Source organism: Poeciliopsis prolifica, unplaced genomic scaffold, assembly GCF_027474105.1.
Source record: "Poeciliopsis prolifica strain line A6 unplaced genomic scaffold, Auburn_PproV2 SCAFFOLD027, whole genome shotgun sequence".
NCBI lineage: Eukaryota > Metazoa > Chordata > Actinopteri > Cyprinodontiformes > Poeciliidae > Poeciliopsis > Poeciliopsis prolifica.
Genome location: NW_026562402.1, coordinates 4,093,870 through 4,115,425, shown reverse-complemented (window position 1 = coordinate 4,115,425; position 21,556 = coordinate 4,093,870). Strand labels below are relative to the sequence as shown.

The window sequence follows — 21,556 nt, the reverse complement described above, 5'->3', positions numbered from 1 at the left end:
TCGATTGTGTGGTTTTCCAGTGTTTGTAAAAGAATTTGCCTTCCATGGATAGGACACCAAAACTGGCTCCAGCCCAGGGGCCCATATTCTTGTAGCTCCGGCCCTGCTAAGGATATTCAGACTATTAAACTGAGATATTTCCCTTCAGTACTAATAACACGAAACGATTTATCCTCTCATGAATTCACTCTGATGTTGGTTAGGTCACTGTTTTCTGTATGATTGAGCATTTTTCCTATGACTTAGATTTCACATATTGCCTCTTTGGTCAGTTGTTGTGCAACTTATTTAAGAAGCAAAGACGTGAACATGAGAAACCTCAGGTCCAGCTCCCATCCGGGAATCTTACTGTCCTGCAACATTTACATGCAGCCCTGAATCAACCGGCTGGTTCACCAGGCGCCTGTCTGCCTGCTGAAGAGTTAATGCAACATTGGATTCAGCTGTGCTGAATCAGGGACGCATGAAAACGTTTCAGGCCGGTAGTTTTCTAGGACTGGAGTCGGAACAGCCTCACCCAAACCACTCTGAGAGTTGTCTATCTCCATGCTATAAATCAGCCTCTAATGCTGATTTTTTTTTCTCTCCCCCCTTGTTTTTTTTTTTTTTTGTTTTTTTTTTTTTTGTCTCTCGCACAGATCAGCCGCAAAGTAAACCAGAGAAAGTGAGAAGGAGGGAGCAGCTGAACAGACTCCACCCAGATCCAGCCAGCGAACCAAGGCGCAGCGGAGACCATAAAAATGAGCGGCTCCCACCCCCGCCTCCATCAGAGCGCCGCGCCCGCTCCCAACGCTCTCTCCTCGGACAAGGACGCAGAAATGCCCGCCACGGAGAAGGACCTGGCCGAGGATGCGCCGTGGAAGAAGATCCAGCAGAACACGTTCACCCGCTGGTGCAACGAGCACCTGAAATGCGTCAACAAGCGGATCGGCAACCTGCAGACGGACCTGAGCGACGGGCTGCGGCTCATCGGGCTCCTGGAGGTTCTGTCCCAGAAGAAAATGTTCCGCAAGTACAACCAGAGGCCCACCTTCCGCCAGATGCAGCTGGAGAACGTGTCGGTGGCGCTGGAGTTCCTGGACAGGGAGAACATCAAGCTGGTGTCTATAGGTGGGTGTGATCATGAATGAAGAGCCAGCTGCTCCGGCTGAATGAAGAAGGTGTGAACTTCACTGGCTGTTTGGAGAGTAATGCACGATGCAGAGCGCTGGCACAGCTGGGAACGGCAACACTTTCAGTCCTTTTAAAGGGTTAAACATCCTAATGCGACAGAAGTTGCTGTGCTTTGTTCAGATTGGAGGCTGTTTAGGGAGGAAGAGTTGGAGGAGGAGGGGGTCAGTCTGAATGTTCAGAGTGGGGCCCTGAGTTTTTCTCTCCTCCTGCTGCCTGAGCTTATCTGAACTGGGTCAGCTGTGCAGCTGGATGTTGCTGTGGCCTGGAAGGAGAGACAAACAGAGATACAACACAGGGCTATTGTCTGCACTCATGTCTGGCTGTGGGTTGGGTCTATCCACATTTATGACGCGAAGCTTGACTTGATGAGCTTTGTCTACATGCAGCTGCTTGCCTCCTCTCCTGGTTTGCTGTAGCTGTTGTTTTCACTCGGTGAATTGAAAACTCCAGCAACATTTGAGGTGCTGAGAAGTAACTTTTATAAAGTGCCTCAAGTCTTCCTGGAGTCCTCTCCTGTCCTTACTCTCTCCATGCACTTTGGTGGAGTTGTAAATGGAAATGTTCTGGATTTTCTCTGAATTAAGCTTCCTGCTCTGATATGCATCATATCTGGGCCTGTCATAACAAAATTTGCTGGGTGATGAATTGTCCCAGTGATTATCACGATAAACGATAACATTGTTGTTTTGAGACCACTTTCAAGTGATATATTGATAACGGTATCATGATGCAAGTTTGCCCTCTCAAATGTCAATGACCCATAAATTTGCAAATGATGCAGCACTTTAGAGCTGGCAGATGTTTTAACTATCCAAAATAAAATGCAACCAAAAACGATAGATTAAAAACTACAGAACCAAAACCATGAATTAAATGGATCATGTCGTCTCTGGGAAAGATTGTTATCTGATTCTTGTTATATTAACAATCAGAATGGAGATTATTGAGCTCAGAAACCTTGGCTGTCATGCTGACACCAGTGTCCTCATGGGTCAATTGTAGGAGTGTGCAGATAAATCAGCCAGCCAATAAATCAGCCCTCAACACCATAAGTTTGGGAGACTGACGATTGGTTAATATTTACATCCTATCCTCTGATCAGCAAAGGTCTAAAAATCAGCCACTGTCCTTCATTTCTCTGCCAAAAGAGAGGTTTGACTGTAGCCCCGCCCACCACTTCATGCCTGCATGTTTGCACTTAATGGTCATCCCACTGTTGTTGTCTTGGTGAGTTTTTTTTTGTTGCCACATTTGGCAACAAAATAAATCTGTATGGGCAGGTCAGGCTTAAGGGGTTAATTTATTATGCTAATAATTGTTTATTGCAACAGGCTGAATCATATCTCACCTCAGCTGGGTTTCAACCCTCTCAAACAGCCTGTAATGAACTTGGTCTGTCCTGTAACAGCATTTTCATGGCACAAATGAGAAGTTTTATTGCAGTTTGAGCGGAGAACCACCTGGAGCCCGGAGAGGCAGCCTGCAGACGCTCGGAGGAAGAGGTCTGTGTGAATCAGGGATGACTGAGTCCTGATCATCCTCAGGGAATGTCTGGCTCATTTCAGGGTTTCCACATGCATGTTCCAGCTTCCTTGGGGAGTCGATAGGTGAAGAGCGGTTAGTTTGAACCACAAATCTGAAGTGCGATCAGAGCCAGTGGGAGGTGCTACTGTGGGTCTTGCTCAATCTGTGGTGTGAGGCTAGAAATGTGACATTGGTGGGGCTGGAAGAATATGTATATGTGTTTTTTTGTGTGTTTGTTTGTTTTGTTTTATGTGCATCACTTTGAATCTTGATGCCACCCTGCAGTATTTGTTGAGCCAGGCCGTACCAGGCTCCAAAGATCCTCCCCTGCAGGACTCAGTGTTCCTGCTGCTGACTCACCCTCACGTCCAGCTGTCATCTAAAACTCCCCTTTATCTGAAGATGAGGGCAGCCTGCTTTCTTCTTTCATTTCCTCCTTTCATAGCAGAAAAAATGACCACACCCAGGCAGCAACGCTCACCACAAAATTACTAAACTGCCATCTCAGCTGCAAGATGTGTACTGTCTCGGTCTGTTGCTTTGCTCTGAACCTCCTTGTGGATTCCCTTTAATGTTACGTTTATCTCAGTTTCTAAGAGTTCCTGCCCCTAAATGCAGAATCTCAGATGTCCACACCTTTTCACTTCTCATTTGAGTACCAGTTGAACTGTTGCTGAAATCCAACGCAGATGGATATGCAACAATGGCCAGCGAAACACTGCCATTAAGGGTTACTCAAGAGCAACCAGTAATTTGCTCCACCCTGACAGCAACAGAAGCAACGCTAGGAACTGGACAGAAAACAGTTATTAGTCTGAAAAAGACTGAAGGTCACGTTGTTGCGAATTGATCAGAATGCTTGCATTTTAACCTGACATGTCCAGGCACTCTTGGAGCATGTTGTCCCACCCTAACACACTTACTGTCCAGCAGCCCTCAGAAACCAGGACTATTGGGAAGAAACAAAACTCTTTAAAAAACTTCACCAAAACCAATCATCAACTCAAGACAAATGTTGATGAAAAAAGTTTTGTTAAATGTATGAGATTACAATAAAAAGTCAGAATAATTGGCATAAGCACTGGAAATGTGAGCCAGCAGCTTTATCAGCGTTTTGAGGACACCACAGAAGCTCTAAGCACCAAACCATCTTTGTACTCATTTCAAACTGTTTAAAACAGCATAGGTGACTTTTACATGCCTGTGGCCATTACTCTTTGGGGTGTTATTACATGTGAATCCCCTAAACATACATGTGCACAGATTACAGTTTTCTGCCTGACCACCGATCTTTAAAAAGCCTGACTTGCCGCCTCTGATTCTGGCCGATAACGACGTGTTTTTGTCTGAAATGTTGCTAAATATAGCAGGAAAGTCACTGAGTTGATAACAGTGGAGTGTCACTGTGTGTGTGCAGGTGTCAGCGTTTTCTCATGGCAGAGTTTATGTGGACAGCGGCTGGTTTTTATTTATTTTTTCAGACCTTTTTCCTGATGTCAGTTTTTCTCATGCAACTGTTGGCCGACGGTCAATCTCTCAAAATTCTGATTTATGTTGCAACCGTAATGCACGCCCATTCAAAACGCCTAATGTGCATTTGCTAAGGTTCGATATTTGTAGACTCGAGATTAACTCATCAATTCGTCTTTGGTATAAAATATATTATAACCAGTCGACCTGGAATCACTGTGAAAGGACTCCATCATCCTAAGCATGTTTAAATGGTTAGAATACGTTATCCCTAATGCTGTTTGTTGAAAACTAAGAAACTGATATCTGTGACAGTTAACCCACATTTTGTTGCCAATTATTTTTTTTCCAATCACACAGTACCCCACCACTCTTAATGCATCAACCGTTTTTTAGGAACTAAATCAGGTGGATACATAAAAAGCAGTTAGTCCAGCAAACAGGTCATTGTCAATATACAGAACCTAAATGACATTTAAAATGCGTCTCGCTAAATATTACAAGAATTGACTGAGATATTGAGCAGATTGTCATAAATTGTGCTGCTCTAATATTTACCCCAGCCTCACGACGGCTTGAGTGTGAGATCAGACTCTTGATGGCATGCTGGGATTCCTCCATAAAATGGTTCAGAGTTGTTTGTGTTGCTCTACTACGACTTAAAGCATTAGGCACTGCAGTGTTACACTGGTGCTTGTCTGTAGGTTGTTATTGAAGGTGGGTCTGCTGATTCCAAAGTGGATTTTTTTTCAATAATATGTCAACAAGCCTTTATAAAATCCTTTCCAGTTTCCACAATCCTTGGCTTCATGTCCCAGTGATCATTACAACCAAAGTTTCTTTCCGATATGGATGAACGTGTCTTTCTACAGACAGTAGACCAGGAGAAAACTTCATTAAAGATGCAGTTTAAGTGCCTCGCAGCTTTTGGAGTGACATCGGCTGCTTGCATGAGACATAATGTGTTGGTAATGTTGTAGTTTTTTTGCTCATTGCATTCTGTAGTACTTTAAATGTCCAACTGTGTGACGTTAGTTTTGCGTGCATGTTGGAGGTGATTTTTGTACTGCACAGAATTCAACTCGTCTATCTTCGCAACATCCTGGCCTTTTCCCATTTAAACAAAGGGCTGTTTATGTAAAGATCTCATTCTAATCAGCAGCATCTTTTCCTCAGCAGCAGAGTCCTGATTTTAAAGCCCTTTGGGAATGCTTCTCAACCTGTGCTCGCCTGCCTGCTGTTCATAGAAACATCAGGATTGCAGCCAGTAAACTCTTCCATGAACACATAGAAAACAGACTGATGGTGTAACTTTGTTCCTGGCGGCTCTCCTGTTTTCCCTCGGGAGGAGAGATGTGCAGGTTGGGGCACATGTGTGTGTGTGTGGCAACAAGCAGTTGTCTCTTCCTCAAAGAATATTGCTTCATAATGCAATAAATGTTTTACGTATTACTAACGAAGGAATGAGGTAAATATATTTAACGTCAAGCATCGCTAGGACTCAATGGTCTGTGAGCTCACTGGAGCATAAACAGGCTCTGGTGGCTTGAACCAAAGCACAAACAAAAGCAGAGCTAGCTATAGAAACAAGAACATGGGGTCCTCAGGACTGACTGGGGGCTGGTGTGGGTCCTGCTCCCTTGACCTCCCTGGGATGGCATGATGCCTCCTCCCATTCCTTGGATTTTCTAGATGTAGTAGTATGTCAATCCCATTGGTTTGGGGTTCTTGAGGGGGGGTACGGGGGGGTTTATTTTTCCTTCATGCTCAAAGCTCCTGGCCTCTGCTGCTATGGGCTTATGCAGCTGCTAACATGTCTGGGTTGAGCACCATGTGGTGCTGTGGTTGGATACCTTCTCTGCTCAGGGGTCTGCTGCCCTTGTGCTTCACTGACGACCTGCCTCCATCTCCAGCCTATAGCGACTCTTTGGGGGGTTGCCTGTTGTCTGCTATGGCCTCTGGGATCCAAGGCTACCCTAAGACCAAGTACTGAAACACTACTACTCTTAATGTTGCATCCTGTCAATTTGCACATTACCAAGAACTGGGTGGATTCCTTCAGTGTTAGCTAATTATCCAAGTACTGTGCATTCAGACTTTCTGTGCCTGAGACACATTTAACACTTATTTTAATGCATCATAAAGATTTTAGGGAGTAAGCAGGTGGTTGGCACAGTAATGTCATTCAGAAAGTACTGTTGCCAAAACTCTCCCTGAGATATTTGGCAGACATGCTGCAGAATGTCCTTCTAAACATCTTTGCACATCTCTGCGACTTCAGACTGCATTTTGACTTTGCTGATACAGAAAATGGGCAATTTTAAGCCTCCTTTACTCCATAACTCTATTAACACTCATCAGGGTGTCCTACTCGCGTCCACAGCCAATTTCTGTCCAGCTCTAAAATTAAATTGCCACTTGTTTGGTATGCGTCTTCAGAGTTATCAAGCATAGAGTGCAAAATTATTTTCTAAATCTCTGCAGTACCTTAAACCAAAGTACTGACGAGTAATCATTAACTTTGGCAGTCCTGCAAATGGAAATACCACAGGTTTTCCTTCTGATTTAGAGCAAATGAGAAGGAACAAAGTAGTGTTTTAAAAGCAGCATTGTTGGCATTCATGCATTTAAAACAATATCTCAAGTGTTTTGCAACAGTAAACCTGAAATACAACTTGGACAAAGTGCAGGAGGGAGAAAAGAGAATAATCTCTAAATATTTTAACCTCTACAGGCCTGATCCAAAAAAAGGAAAAAAACAACTTAAAGCTATAATATTCTAAGTTCTTCATTGAACACAAATTTTCTGTAGTTGAAATGAACAATTTCAATACAGAATTGCCTGAAAGGGACAGACGTCCTGCCAAAGTGGGAATCGCCTTTGTGAAGAAAAGTTGATGCTCAACCAGAAGTGAGATAAATGTTGGGTGACAATGTGTCTCCTTTTGCCAGTGTGTTGACGATGCAAGCAGAAGCTTCCTGGTCAAGAGACTGCTGCCGATGAGCAGTGTCGGCATTCCCATCGAGTACAGTGGTATTCCATCTATTGTGTTACATCATAGTTGGAAAGCTGACCCCAAAACCCAATGTCCAATGTTCAGCCTGAACAAGGAGACATGAATAATGCATGTGAACAGCAGCGACAAAATGGAACATGTGCAGAGTTTTAGAAAGCTGTGCATCCCTTTAGGAGTTTCTGTTCTGTGCTGGTTCTTGCTCTGTTACTAGGACATCTTTATTTCCAGACCAGAATTAGTTTTTATTTTCTTTGCCATACTGAGAAGTATCAGTTGCATGCAAACCAAGGTCCTTCTGTCAGGCTTGAAGATATTTCTCAGATGTTTTCAGGAAGCAAACAGTTGTTGAAAGCTGCATGCTATGTATCAAACCTCATTAATCATTTTGCCCGAGTCCTCCTCTGGCCTCCTGTCCTGCCCTTTCATCTCCTCCTTTTTTTTCCCTTTCATTTTCTGATGCCTGCCTTACTCTTTCCTCAGATGGATAGAAAATATCAACTTTTCAGTTGGGTAAATTGTCAGGCTGGAGTTGAAAATGTTCTATGCTCAAGCACTTCCCTTTTCTTTCTTTTTTTTTTTTTTTTCTTTCCTTGGGCCTTCTGCCTCCCTCCCCTCCTCCATGTCCTTCCCGCCCTCCTCCCTCCCAGTCTGAAACCAGAGCCCAAGGAATGGGAGGTCTGCCAAGATCCAGTTTGCTTTGTCCTTTTAAGGCAAAAAAACCAGGGGGAACTTTTTTCTTTTTTCAAGCAGAGGCAGAAAAGAAAATGAAGGGAGGGAGGAAAAGAGGGGATGTATGGAAGGAGCAGAAAGGAAGAGCAGGAAGTGTAGTAGCTTAATTGTGGCTCATTTTATATAACTTGGAGGAAGGAGAGCAGAGAAATGATCAGGTTTTGGATGTCTGAGGAAGCTGTAGTTGACTGTTTCTGTTACATCACACAGTATTAAAGCTAATTTAACTCAGGCCATCATTTAAATGTCCACGAGGTCAATGAGGAATGGAAAATATTTCCTGAAATATCTTTTTTTTTTTTGTCGGAACATTGAAGAGATCCATTTTTATTTTTTCCATGCTGAAGTATTTGCTGCATGCCTTTATCACACAGTGATAAGTGATAGATGAAATGTTTTAAAGCAGAAAAACTGTGGGAAACTGAGAATTCATAGCTTGTCATACACTGCAGCTTACTCAAGATGGAAATGCCCTACACAATTAAATTGGAAAGATGGAGTTGCTTGGTTAAAATGTGAATTCCACAATTACAAATAAGAAATTGCCATACTAATCTGATAATTTCTAGGGACAGGAAACGCCGGCTGTGTTTTCGTCTCTAGTTTTTTTTTCAAGGTTGATGGAAATGGCAAAATTTGAAAACTTAATTAAAACAAGTTTTACACTCACTTGAAGTACTTTTTGGCTTTTCCAAAAAGAGTTAATGCACCTCAGGGAAAATGGAAACACGTTCGCCAAATAAGTTCTGACATAGTGTGCGCTCCCATCTATTGGTGGGACTGGGTTGCACCAAAGACTCAAAACCCACAGCTCAGAGGGGAGGATCTCCATTTTGAGATGTGCAGTTCATTATAGTTTGAAACATCTACTTCCTGTTTATTACAGCCATTTGAAGCATCAAAATCTGATGAAATTATGCTTTCCAAAACAGAGCTACTGGACCTCATGATTTGTAGTGATAAAAGATCTACTCTAATTGTTGCCATGTGGTCATTTTTTTCAAAGTCTTGCTGCTTGTAAAGGGAATTTATTTTTCTATCCATCACCACAAAGATCCCTCTCTTCACAGTTTCTTTGACTGAACTCATCACTGCCAAACCTGAACCTGTTGACTAGAGTCAGAAAAGCGTAGCCTGGTCAGGGAGAATTAGTGTGGCGTATGTATCGACGCAAGTTCTCCACTGGTCTATCATGGTGAAGAGAGAGCTGAGCCGAAAGGAAACGCAATCAGTTTGCTAGTCATTGACCTACGTTACCACACTCCTCTATGGTCATGAACTTTTAGGGAGTGACTGAGAGAACATGATTGCACAACAAGCAGCCAAAATGAGTTTTCTGAATTGGGTGTTTGGGTTCTCCTTTAGAGATGGAAAGCTTGATCCTGTGGGAATGCTCAGAGTAGATTTTTGGCCTCCTTCCAGTCAGACCTGAACCACCGTATGACTCTTAATTTGTAGGGTTGGTGGTTCTTCTGGGGTTTTGTGACTGAGCTCCTGTTCCTAGAAGCAGCTCAGTCACCACAAAAGCAGTTCATTACAATTGCTTATATCAGGGGTTTTGTTATTCTTTTTAGAAGGTTGGTATGTGAATGGACCAGTAAATTGAGAGTTCAGATCAATCTTCACCACAACAGACCATAATTGTGATGCACCAGTGGCAATAAAGCCAGAATCCATCTACACGTTTCTTGCTCTGTCCTACAATCCTTTTTAAACAAGTCATAAAAATTGAACTCCTTCAATTTACCCAGATGGATATCTACCCAGAGGATGAACATCCTAATCATCCGGTTGTAACTGACTTGACCTCAGATCCTCTGGATTTCAGTGCACCTGTAATCTTGGCCAATGAGTTTTGTACCTCCTTAACCGCGCAGCATGAACTGTGTGAAGGCATGGAGGAAAACATTGACATGCTGATTTGAGTAGGGATATGGAATGAATGTGATGCCTTCAAGTGGCTTCATCTAAAAGTATGTCTTCACATTTTTTAAATTGAATAAATGCCTTAAAGCAAGACCTCATCTCCCCACTGGTCACACTTCTCTGTCGAGGGGCCAGGATAAAGACAAGCTGCGAGTAGGGGACTGGGATGATGTCTCTGGTGTGTCATGGGTGGGTTGGTGGGAGGTGCTTGCTGCTTTGAGTCTGTGCCAAATGGATGAGTCATGGGAATTTTGGGGACAAGAGGAAGATCAGACATTTAAAAAGGTTGGAGGGAAGACTTGTGAGTCAGCAAAAGGGAGGTGGGGTGGGGGGGAAGTTTGCGGCAGGCTTTGTCCATATATGGGCTCCAGTAGGCTTGTGGTCTGCTGGGAATACTGCCAGATTCCTTGGATGTTTAGTAGCTATTGAGAGGAGGAGAATATGTACTGACGTTATCAGAATGTGTTTGCAGATGTATGTCATAACACTTTTGACAGCAACTTTCTCATCGGACTAAAATACCTTTTGAAAAGTCAACCAAAGTTCTTTGGAAACCCCACAAGTGGGAGTTTGTCGCTGATTTTTAGTGTCTTGCCTGAAAATTCAACACGGTGCATAATCTGACTTCCTCAGCTCTTGTTGTGGTAACATCAGGGGTCCTGTTTGAGCCGGTGTACCTGACAGCCATGTAACACACCCTTACTGCAGCTGATCTGCATTCCTCCAGCAAGCAACGACCTGTGATGCACACCCAGCTCAAACCCACCCATTGGTCCATAAGATACTTTAAGACTGGTAATTTTATCTCTGTCCTTAGGCAGCCTTTTCTGACTCTCCTTTATTGCCTCCATTTTCCTGTCTAATATTACTTCCATTTGTGGTCGGACAGAGTTCTCGATTTGGACCCACGGGCAGAGAGGTTCTCATGATGACTGACCTTGGAAGAATCACTGGGTCTGAGCTCATCCAGGGTTCATTTGTCCTCTGGGAGTCAATGCAATGTCATGTTTTACAGCACTACATAACTTGTGAGAAGCTGTGTGTCCATCGACAACTTCGTTTTGCAATTTGACATTTCAAAAATAAATTTGCTAAATGGGAGCACAACAGGTTAGAAAGAAATCAGTGGATACATTTAATCATAGCAGTCAGCACAGTGCATTGCATCCGTACAAAAAACCAACACTCTTACCCAATTTCCCCCCTCCTAGACGATGTTCTAATCTGTGACAGGACACGCTGACATATTGCCCCACCCTTCCCTTCAGGCTGGACCTCTGCAATCATCCCTTCAATAAACCATCTTATGCAACAAGAGTGCTGGATTTGCTGGGGGTTATTGTGTGAGTCGTGCCCAGACGAGCTTCAAGCTGAATCACTTTTTCCTCTCCAGCTGGTTGTTATAACCCGAGAGGAAAACCTCAGATAAAATAGTCACATGGTGGGGTGTATGCCCTGCTTTTTTTATACGATGCGTGTTGATGTGACCATGAATGAGTTCAAATATATACCGAAAAATGTACGTTTTTTATTTTTTTTTTTTGTAATTTTCCAACAGTCACTTTGCCTCTTTGCAGTTGGCATGCAGAAATGTGATCTGGGACAAAGCAGTTTGTGTTTTGTTGCGTCATGCTTAATCAGGATGACGGGTTGCTGGAAAATCAACAGCCCAAAGCAATCAGCTGGGTTTGCCTCAATAGCATTTTACTAGTTGGCTTTATGAACTGAATTTGATTGTTTTGTGTTGAAATTAAATTGTGTGTATAATGGAATCCATTTAATTTAACTGTTGGACTGATTTTTATCTGGATTTGAGTTGGACCTGTTGGTTGCTTGTGAAATAAGAGTCTCACTTATTTCTCCGTAAAACAGGATCTCCGTAACAAACTACACACTTTCAATAGAAAATGTACTTTTTACGAATATCCACTGTTGTAAATTTAAGTTGTATAGAAAAGTGAAATAAGTGGTAAATGATAAAGTGGGATTTGATTATAAGTGAAACAGTTTTCTCTTATTTGACTAAAATGTTTCCAACCATTACAGTGATCTGAAACATGATTTTGTTTCTACAAAAGTCAACCTATATGATAGAAGATTTGAAATCTTTTCATTAATAAAACAAAGAGCTGAGCCCTGGGCTGATATGGGGAGTTCATGTAGCAGCTCTTTTGAAGTGGTATTTAAGTTTCTTATGAAGCTATCTTTATTATAAAATAATCAACAGTTCAAATAAACCAATAACGGACATTACATTTTGTCAAGTGCTGTCATTAAAATCATCGATACACAAATAAGTTGTTCCATTTATTATGGTTCAAAAGCAACTCTCAAACATGAGGGTTTTAGATTTGATGTGCAGTTTTCTGGAAGTTTGTTCCAGATTGTGGTGCATAGATGCTGAATGCTGCTTCTCCATGTTTGGTTCTGGTTCTGCGGATGTAGAACCAGAATCAGAACAGCTTTGGTGCTAAGCTGTTGCTCAGCACCAAAGCTGTTCCATCTTCACAAGCATCAACTGTATAAATAAAGATTGAATAATGGTAAAAGAAAATTGAACTAATTTGTTTTTTTTTTCAATCTGGTGACCATAGGGATGTCAGGCTGAGTCTTTTCCAGTATGATTACCTTAACATGCCACCATGTCATCTATATACACAATACTTACCACCAAATCATTTATTTAAACCAAAAGACTATTCGCAGGAATTCTTGAATATTTCTATTATAGTCTCTAAAAAAATTTGACTAATGCAAAAATGTGACTACATGCTAAATTGAAGTTTATGTATGGATTAGCCTTAAAATTATAGGCTTATTTTCAGCTCTTCAACAGGCCAACACAAGTATAATAAGTTGATGTAAGTTATAGTTAAATTTGTTTGTAAAAGATGAAGTACAATCTTGGTAAAATGGAAACTGATGGAAAATCTTGGTAATGTATACCAAACAGCTGTGTTTGGTATATTTACTCCAAACAGACCTTCAGACGAGGAGAGTTTAAACCTTTTGTCTGTAATTTCAGAGCCTCTATGTGGTCAGATTAAAATCTGTACAGAAAATGTAAACTCTCCTATCTCTTCCAGGGCTAAACATGCTTGCTGATGTGTTGATATAAAACTTACTACTCCCTAAAAATGTTGCCATGCATCAGCTGATAAGAGGGAAATATGATTTTCAAAGATCATCTTTCCTCTGCATATTTTTATTTTAGTTGCCTCATATTTGACACATTCTCAGTAACAATTTATATACATGTTCCTATGGGTTTCATTTTCAGTTTGTCCTTGAACTCTTGTCCTCTTGGCCTTCAGATTCTAAAGCCATTGTGGATGGGAACCTGAAGCTGATCCTGGGTCTGATCTGGACCCTCATCCTGCACTACTCCATCTCTATGCCGATGTGGGATGAGGAGGAAGAGGCAGATGACGGCAAGCAGAAGACTCCCAAGCAGAGGCTGCTGGGATGGATCCAGAACAAACTTCCCGAGCTTCCCATCACCAACTTCAACAGGGACTGGCAGACAGGCCGGGCCCTGGGAGCCCTGGTGGACAGCTGCGCCCCAGGTGAGAGAAAGTTGGGAAGTTTGTCTCTTATTAAAGTGGTGTGCAGACATGTTCTGTTTGTACCAAAGCATGTGGTTTTGATGTGGGACTGTTGTGTGCTTCAGGGGGCTTTTATCTAATTCTTCAGTTGAAAGGAGATGCTGGAACAAAAAAAGGAGCAGAATGGAGGGATTTTTCACATTATCGGCTTTAAATTGCCTGCAGATTGCTAACAGACTGAAATCAAAAGAATTTAAAAAATAAACTTGTCAAATAATCTTAAAAGCTGCTTAGCATGTGTGAAAATATCCAGCTGATGACGGTTTGCTTCAGCAATGCCTGGACATATCTGATCATTCTGGATGGTTTGAAGATCAACTTGATCAGGAAGTAGAAACATTAACTGTATGCAACTCTACACATGACTAAAACTGCAGATTTACCGTAAAAACTGTAATTGCTACTCATCTAAATTTCAAGTGCTCAAACTTGAAGTAATCACGCTTATTTAGATAGAAAATGAAAGTCAGCAGAAATTATTGGTTTTTAGAAAAAGTCCAATAACATTGGATAGAATTTGGATGATCTGTTATTGGAGAAACTGATCTTATTGATCTGAAAATGATCCACTGTCCTCTTTCTCTCTACTGGCAGACCCACACACCAGGTTATGACTACAGTTAACAAAAGTCGCCCCACTGTTTCCATTTTTCTCCATTTAGTGACTTCTTAGACAAAACAAAGAAATTGGTGTTGGGCCATCATGCTTTTTAAAAATGAGTGATTGACCTGAAAACTCTAATTGGTGCACCACTAATAAATGTCTCTGGAGGAAATATAACCTGAACTTTTTTTTTTAAATTGCTTTAAACCCTGAAGTTGACACACTGTTTTTATTCAGAATGCATCACTTGCTTCATCTGCAGTTAACTAAAATCACCCCATCTGAAGTATGCTAGCAGTTTTTTTCTTTGTGTCAAAGTATGATGTAAAGCTACTGTAGGCAGTAAAGCACCATCGGTAACCTTGAAAATTGCTTTGGACCATTTAATGTAATAGTTTTAGTCTGTTTCTATGATAAAGTTGTGGTGTTGTTTGAAACCCAGCTGAGCCGTTTCTCTCCTTCAGGTCTGTGCCCTGACTGGGATCAGTGGGATCAGACCAAACCAGTGGATAACGCCCGGGAGGCCATGCAGCAAGCTGATGATTGGCTGGGCATCCCTCAGGTAGGAGACGAGTCAGAAAATACAGCTGCACACACGAGCTAAATAACGACACTTCATTGAGACTGTGCATTAAGGGATTTTTTTTTGTGCTTGTTGCAATTTTAATTTTGAATTAAGACAGAAATTTCCAACTCATCGTGACTGATATTGATGTAGTTCTCAAGAGGTTCAAAGTGAAAACCATGCGTTTATTTTTATTTTCTCGTAATTTCCTTTGAAGGTGGACCAGGATGTTCTTTTTAAATGCATGTCTAACAATAGTACAAATTATGCTCTACCACTTTTAGAGGCTGACATGTTTAACATCTTGTAGAAAAGTGGATTTGAATGTATTTTTGTGTTGGCCTTTGCTGAAATAAATGTTTTCTAATAGATCATCAGATTTTTACAAAAGGTGCAAAATCTTCAGGGATCTTTTTTTTTTTTCGCACATGGGATGCTCACATTTATTTAATCCTCATCTTTAGGAATTTTGTTGAAAAATCAGCCTCAGTCCACATTATCCCATTAATAATGCTGATGGTCACAAGAGTGAACCATCAGTGTTCTTTAGCTGTAGCTATTCAGCATTTGAGTCATTTCTAGATGTTAATGGCGTTGGCTGGCTTCGTGCCAGACAGAAGAGTGTTGGCACGACTGGCACAGTCTAGCGTGTTGACAGTTGGCTTTGTGGTCACCGCTGTTTCCGTCTTCTTCTCTGTTTCTTCTAAGAAGTGAGCGTAATGGTTTTCCCCTTGTTGTAAAACCAGAAAGTGAGAGTCTGTATGAGTGGCTGCTGCAGGTTTGCATGTGAATCTGGATCAGGTACATTCTAAGCTGTGGTGAGGGGGAGGACTGGCACATTGCTTTCATCACCAAATCAGTACCTAGTTTACTTGTGTGGGTAATGGGCTCCATGGCAACTAATATGTGGGTGCATTGGGTAAAGGCAAACGAGCATCACAGACCTTAAATATGAAAACACGTGTTCCTTTTTGTCTGTTTTTATTAGGTTATAACCCCAGAAGAGATTGTAGACCCCAACGTGGATGAGCATTCAGTCATGACCTACCTGTCCCAGTTCCCCAAAGCCAAGCTGAAGCCTGGGGCTCCTCTCCGGCCCAAACTCAACCCCAAGAAGGCCCGCGCCTACGGCCCAGGTAGGCACACAGCTCTCCTTGAGGACTCCATGTTACCTGCTGCAACAATCTGTCCATCCTGCTACCTTTCTGGAAATACTGAACAGTATTAACCAGGACTTGAGATGGTAAATGCATTTCAAAAAACAAGACCTGCTGCAGCACAGTAGTTGGTTTTACAAAATAAAATTCGAAGCACCATAGGGATAAACCAACTTCACTCTTGGTGTTTCTCTAGAAACTAGAGGTTGTGGTTGCAGGTGCTCAAGAGGAGTTAAACATAGATTTTGGTAGTTTGGTGATTCTTGTGGCAGGCTGCAGGAAAAAAGTAGTTTCTTCGCCATTCGAATGAACCACAGAACTTCAGGCACAATGTCTTAAGACCAAACTAGGTGTCTTTGCGTTCAATACTTAGCACAATGGTTCCTGAAAGTCTGAAGCATGGTGGTGGAGGGATGATGTTGTGGGCCTATTTTATAACTCCAGAACTTGGGCAGCTAGTTGGTGTCCATGAACTCCTCTCCGATTGAAGGACATTCGTTTTTGCACGCACGCACACACACACACAAACACACACACACACACACACAATGTGGACCACCTGGGGAACAACCGTCCTGGTTCTGTCTACATCACGCCGCAAAACAGTAACTGAGTCGGCAATGTCTTTCTGCGATGATCTTCTTTGTGGAAAATAACTTTGCAGTTTGACTTTTTATCCATTTGGTAATATTTGTAGGTGATTAATGACCAATCAAGAGATGACAGATTTGTATAATGTGTTCTCAAAAGTATTCGTGTCGCCTGCCGATACAAAAACTCGACAATTGCAGCCAAATGTTGACGTTGCTGTCTGAGTGATTTTTCACATAATACATGCCAAGAAACTTCTGGCCAACCACACAACACATTGCACAGACCTCTGTGTGAAACAGTCTGACCCGGGCCTGCTGTCCAAGGGGCGGCAGACGCAATGACGCAATTTGTCATAAAACTATGTCAATAAGAACTGGTTTTGATGCTTTGGATGAAGTATTGGGAGAGTCTGAAGGCCATCCAACAGCAGAAGCTTGGCCCAACCTGCGTCATAAATCAGATGACAGAATCGTGGTGGTACAATGTTTCAGTCAAACGCCAGATGGAACCTTTTATTCAGCGATGCATAGATCGATGTCTGTAACCTCAATCCACTGAAGAAACATTAGTCAGGCTGAACTAAGAAGTTGTCAAGCATGCAAGAAAGTGTAAATGATTACTAGAAGTTGTTGCTAGGATTTCTGGTTCTGCAAGATATCATAAGCCACATATAAGCTGGATGTCTTCCATATTGCTTCAAGGTTCATTTTGCATAATGACGTAGCGTAATATGTGATGTGTAGTTCATCTGAGGCTGTAGTCGCCCCATGTCTGAAACATCAAATCTGTCATTTGAAGGCGTATCTAGCTGCACTTCTGCATCTACTGCAAGCTGATGTGTGTCTTGTCTCTGAAGGGATTGAGCCGGTGGGAAATGTCGTGATGAAGAAGGCGATGTTTACCGTTGAGACCATCAGTGCGGGGATGGGAGAGGTGCTGGTTTACGTAGAGGATCCTGCAGGACACAGAGAGGAGGTTTGTCAGTCTTTGGGAATGTAGCTTGTTTAAACTAAAGCTTTTTAAAAGCTGATGTTTTTGTAAACTGTTGTTCAATTTTCCTTTAGGCCAAAGTGACGGCGAACAACGACAAGAACCGCACCTACTCTGTTGTCTACACCCCCAAAGTGATGGGCATGCACAAGGTAAACTGACCATACGTCTAATGCACAATGGATGTGTGAGGGATTGCTTAGTCACACAAATGTTAATATTAAGGGGCAAAAGTTATTTTTAGATTATGAGAAGAGGGGAAGAAGGGCATGTCGTGACTAAATGAGTGACAAACTTCTACTTTCCATAACAAACTATTGTCTCTATCTAAAAACCTGCTGTGTATTTTCTTTAAAAATATCCACACTTTAGACTTTAAAGATGAGAAATCTGACCAAACAGACTGACTGGACCTCTAGTGTGATTAATTATTTCATAAAAACATGTGTTTGTGTGCGGATGTATACTGAAGTGCTTTTTGTGTATACGACCATGTGTGTTCATGTGAAAACTCCAGAAGATTTGTGTTGACTGGATTAAGTACAGGCTTGCAGAGCCTGTTACATTCTCATGAAGGGTTAATTATATGAATGCATAGGGAGAAAGATCCACACCAGATTGGTTATTTTGTTTCATTTCTTCAGTTTGATTGATAGGTTACAGAAAAATACTTTCTGGGACAAAATTCAACAACTTGGCAAAGACGTGGTTTGAAGTCTAATCTTTAGTGTCTTTGTTGAAAATGGTTTCAGTTGAGAGAAATGATTTTGGCTTCAACAAGGTGAGACCTGAAGAACAGACCGTTTGGAATAAAAACTGGAATAATTAAATGGGGGAAACGAGAAGAGTGAATGTATTTTCCCTCCGTTTTCCAGGTGACGGTTTTATTTGCGGGGCAGCATATTTCAAAGAGTCCCTTCGAGGTGGACATCGGCATGGCTCAGGGCAACTCCAGCAAGGTGACGGCCCAGGGCCCTGGCCTGGAGCCGTCGGGCAACATTGCCAACAAAGCCACCTACTTTGATGTCTACACAGCAGGTAGTGTTTGAAGGGGGATGCGGTGCGTTTGCCATCGAATCAAATGGGAAATAAATCAAGACAGGATTCCATGTTTGATTTGTTCTTGCTGAAAGGTGCTGGTGTTGGAGAAGTGGAGGTTGAGATCATGGATCCTGCGGGAAAGAAGAACACGGTGCCCTGCACCATCGAGGACAAGGGCAACAGCAGCTACCGCTGCACCTACAAGCCCACCCAGGAGGGCCAGCACACCATCTTCATCACCTTCGCTGGCGGCCAGATCAGCAAGAGTCCCTTCACAGTCGACGTGGGAGAAGGTGAGACCCCGAATCTTATGACCCCACACCAGTTGTTGTTCCAACATGTTGACTGTAACGGTTTTCCTTGTGAACCTTCAGTGTTAATTATTTCAAGCTGGTTTCTAATTGTGTTCTGTCTCCTCCTCCTGCTGTGCTGGATATCAGATCTTCTGTCGGTCTCTCCTCCCAGTCTTCTCTTTGATAGCGTCCCACTGGCATCTGTCCACTCCTGAGAACGGCCTCTTCCTTCTGCTGTCATTTCCTGTTTCCTGGCGTCTCTCTAGGGTACCCACTGTGTGTCAGAGATTGGCTGCTTGTGGCTTGTGATCATGTACTCAACATTTCTGACTCGACTATTTCATCCTGGAAATTGTTCATTAGTTTAAGGAATGCCCTACTTATGACTAATTTTCCCAGTTTAGACTTCGCATAATGAATTCAGAATGAGTCAAGCTTCCAGGGTAAAGTTTCCTTGTTAGGATCCATCAACAGAAAAGTATTTTCTTCCTTTTTTTCCCATGATTGTATGGAATTAAGCCTTACTGCTTTATTAAGCAGTGACCGTGGGACCTCACCTTAACTAAGCCAACATTCCTGAATCCAATACGTTTCATGATAGGTGGCTAAAAGTTCAAAAAGAGAACATGGAGAAATGTTGCTGTTATCTGTTTAACATTCCTGTCATTAGATGAAAGTCTTGCACTCATTTTAGTGTGACTAAATGAACTGCAGATTGTCTTGACATGTCATAGAGAATGTTAACGTTAAACTATCTTCTCTGTTCTCTCTTTGAATACATTTAGGCATGATACCAAATGGCCACTTTTCATTCTTAAAAACCAACCTTTAGATGCAATGCGTTCACTAATCAAATAGCGAAGCCATGCTGGGGGCTGGTTGGGACAGACTGAGCTGAGCAGTCAGAATCTGATCAACTAATTAATTTTTGCAATTTGTCTGCGCTATTTGCAGTTTGAACTTTCCATTACATCATTTTTAATTTTCCTGGGTTCTGCAGTGCAGATGTTTACCACAAGACCACAGCATGGTCTTTTGATGCCTTTAAAAATTTATCTAGATATTGGGCAGCTTTTTTTTTCTATTGGTCAAGGAATAATGACTGAAGATGATCAAAAAATGTTTCTTTTCTAACGGTATTGGAGGAAGACAAATGCTGAAATCCTCTTTAAATACCCATTAGAGCCACAGTGCTACATATTTGTTAAAATGCTTCGTGGTAATACATTGAAATGTACTGAAAGGCAATCCATGCTGCCAGTGAAATAAAATTAGTAATATTAGTAATGCATATTGAATTGAAGAGCAGTAACTTTAGTTTCACTTTGTCAGCACTATCTGTTAAGTTTACTCTTATGAGTGAAGATCTTTAGTTTTGTGGTGACTTAAAATATTTGCCATCAATCTGAAACCTGCTTTCTAACAAACAGTTTTTGCTGTGTTAATGTTTGAGATCAAGTAAAAATTTTGACAGGTCTAATTTTATTTCTTATTAGTTGCCTTCCTAGAAAATGGCTTGTGTGTTTTCTGCTCTTAATTTGCTTCCTGTTGATCAGGCAGCTCTGACTGCAGCTCCTTCTTTATTTAGAAGATAAGGGCAATACTTTACTCCAGTTTGGAGAAACTTCCTTTACTGCGTCAGCAGCAAACTCACTTTGCGGGATAAGATAAATGTCGAGGCACCAGAAGTTTAGCGGAAGGAGAGGGAAAGCTTTCCAGAAACTGTAGTGTGAAGGCTGGACCTTTAACGCGAAGGCTTCATTCCTCCTGCACCTCATCCAACTCTCACCTCTCACTTTGCCTGTGCTTATAAAGTTTCTTTAAAAAAGCTCTTTTTTTTTCTTCTTTTTTTTTCTTGGCTTGCATCTCTCTAACTTTCTCCTGCGTGTTCACAGCATGCAACCCCAGCCTGTGCAGAGCGAAAGGTCGCGGCCTGCAGCCAAAAGGCCTGAGGGTGAAGGAGACGGCAGACTTTAAGGTTTACACCAAAGGAGCCGGCACCGGGGAGCTGAAAGTCACCATCAAGGGCCCCAGTAAGTTCACAGCTCATTATCCAGAGAACTCCAGTGAAAGCACTCATGACTATTTAAAACACAGACTTTCACTTTAGTGCTGTGGCATTGGGTCTGTTTCACTGGTTTTAGTTCTGGTTTCATACGGCAAACTATAACATGTTCCAATGACCAGATCTGACTGAAACTGGAGTCAGTTTTGCATAATTTGACGTCTGTGAAGCTGATTTTATTGTCATGTCTCTTTATCCAACTGACTGTTTAGATGGATCTCAAATTTAAAGAAACAATTCTTCAAGAGCTTCATTCCAATTCAGTCCTACTCTATTCAGGTGTTGCTGGTGCCTAATTTGACGGTCACCAAGATGTAACATCTACATTAAGACCAATCCAAGTGTTTTTTCACCCTCGCTATGTTAAACATGGCACTTTCTTGGTGTCCAGTGGAGGGGAGATGAACTGAAGAGGCTGCTGATTTGTAGCTGATCGAGGCCATTTTTTACGCTAGCGTAGCACGTTAGTTTGGTTGTATTTACCCAGAATGCCCTGTGCTGCAGTCCGCTTATGTATGCATTCAAACCGCACTCCCACAGTTTACTTCAACTGAACCAAGGCCTTTAGGTGGACCAGAGTTTGTTTATTTATTTATTTTATTTTGGCGTTCACCTTGTTGTGTGGATAGAAGGTCAACACAACTTGTTCATGAAAAACATTTTCTAATTCCTCTTTGGGTTCAGTTAAACTAAATTATTACTGGACTTGAACTGAGCCAAAAGTACTTTGAAGGGCTTTACGTCTGGCTAGGAAACCTTTATAGGTTCTGTAAATATTGCATGAGTAAAACGTTCTATTGTAA

General features: G+C 41.9%; 1 protein-coding gene across 3 annotated transcripts in view; it reads left to right on the top strand.

Moving 5' to 3' along the window:
• The window catches only part of flna (filamin A, alpha (actin binding protein 280)), a 49,553-nt gene that overhangs the window by 8,920 nt on the left and 19,077 nt on the right, over positions 1–21,556 (top strand). For all 3 annotated transcript variants that reach the window (XM_055048345.1, XM_055048346.1, XM_055048344.1), the window contains exons 2-10: positions 639–1,110; positions 13,154–13,405; positions 14,513–14,610; positions 15,602–15,749; positions 17,221–17,339; positions 17,429–17,506; positions 18,230–18,392; positions 18,488–18,688; positions 20,584–20,721. In XM_055048345.1, the coding sequence (XP_054904320.1) occupies positions 741–1,110; positions 13,154–13,405; positions 14,513–14,610; positions 15,602–15,749; positions 17,221–17,339; positions 17,429–17,506; positions 18,230–18,392; positions 18,488–18,688; positions 20,584–20,721 (1,567 nt within the window). In that variant the 5' untranslated portion in view covers positions 639–740. The remainder of the gene's footprint in view (positions 1–638; positions 1,111–13,153; positions 13,406–14,512; positions 14,611–15,601; positions 15,750–17,220; positions 17,340–17,428; positions 17,507–18,229; positions 18,393–18,487; positions 18,689–20,583; positions 20,722–21,556) is intronic.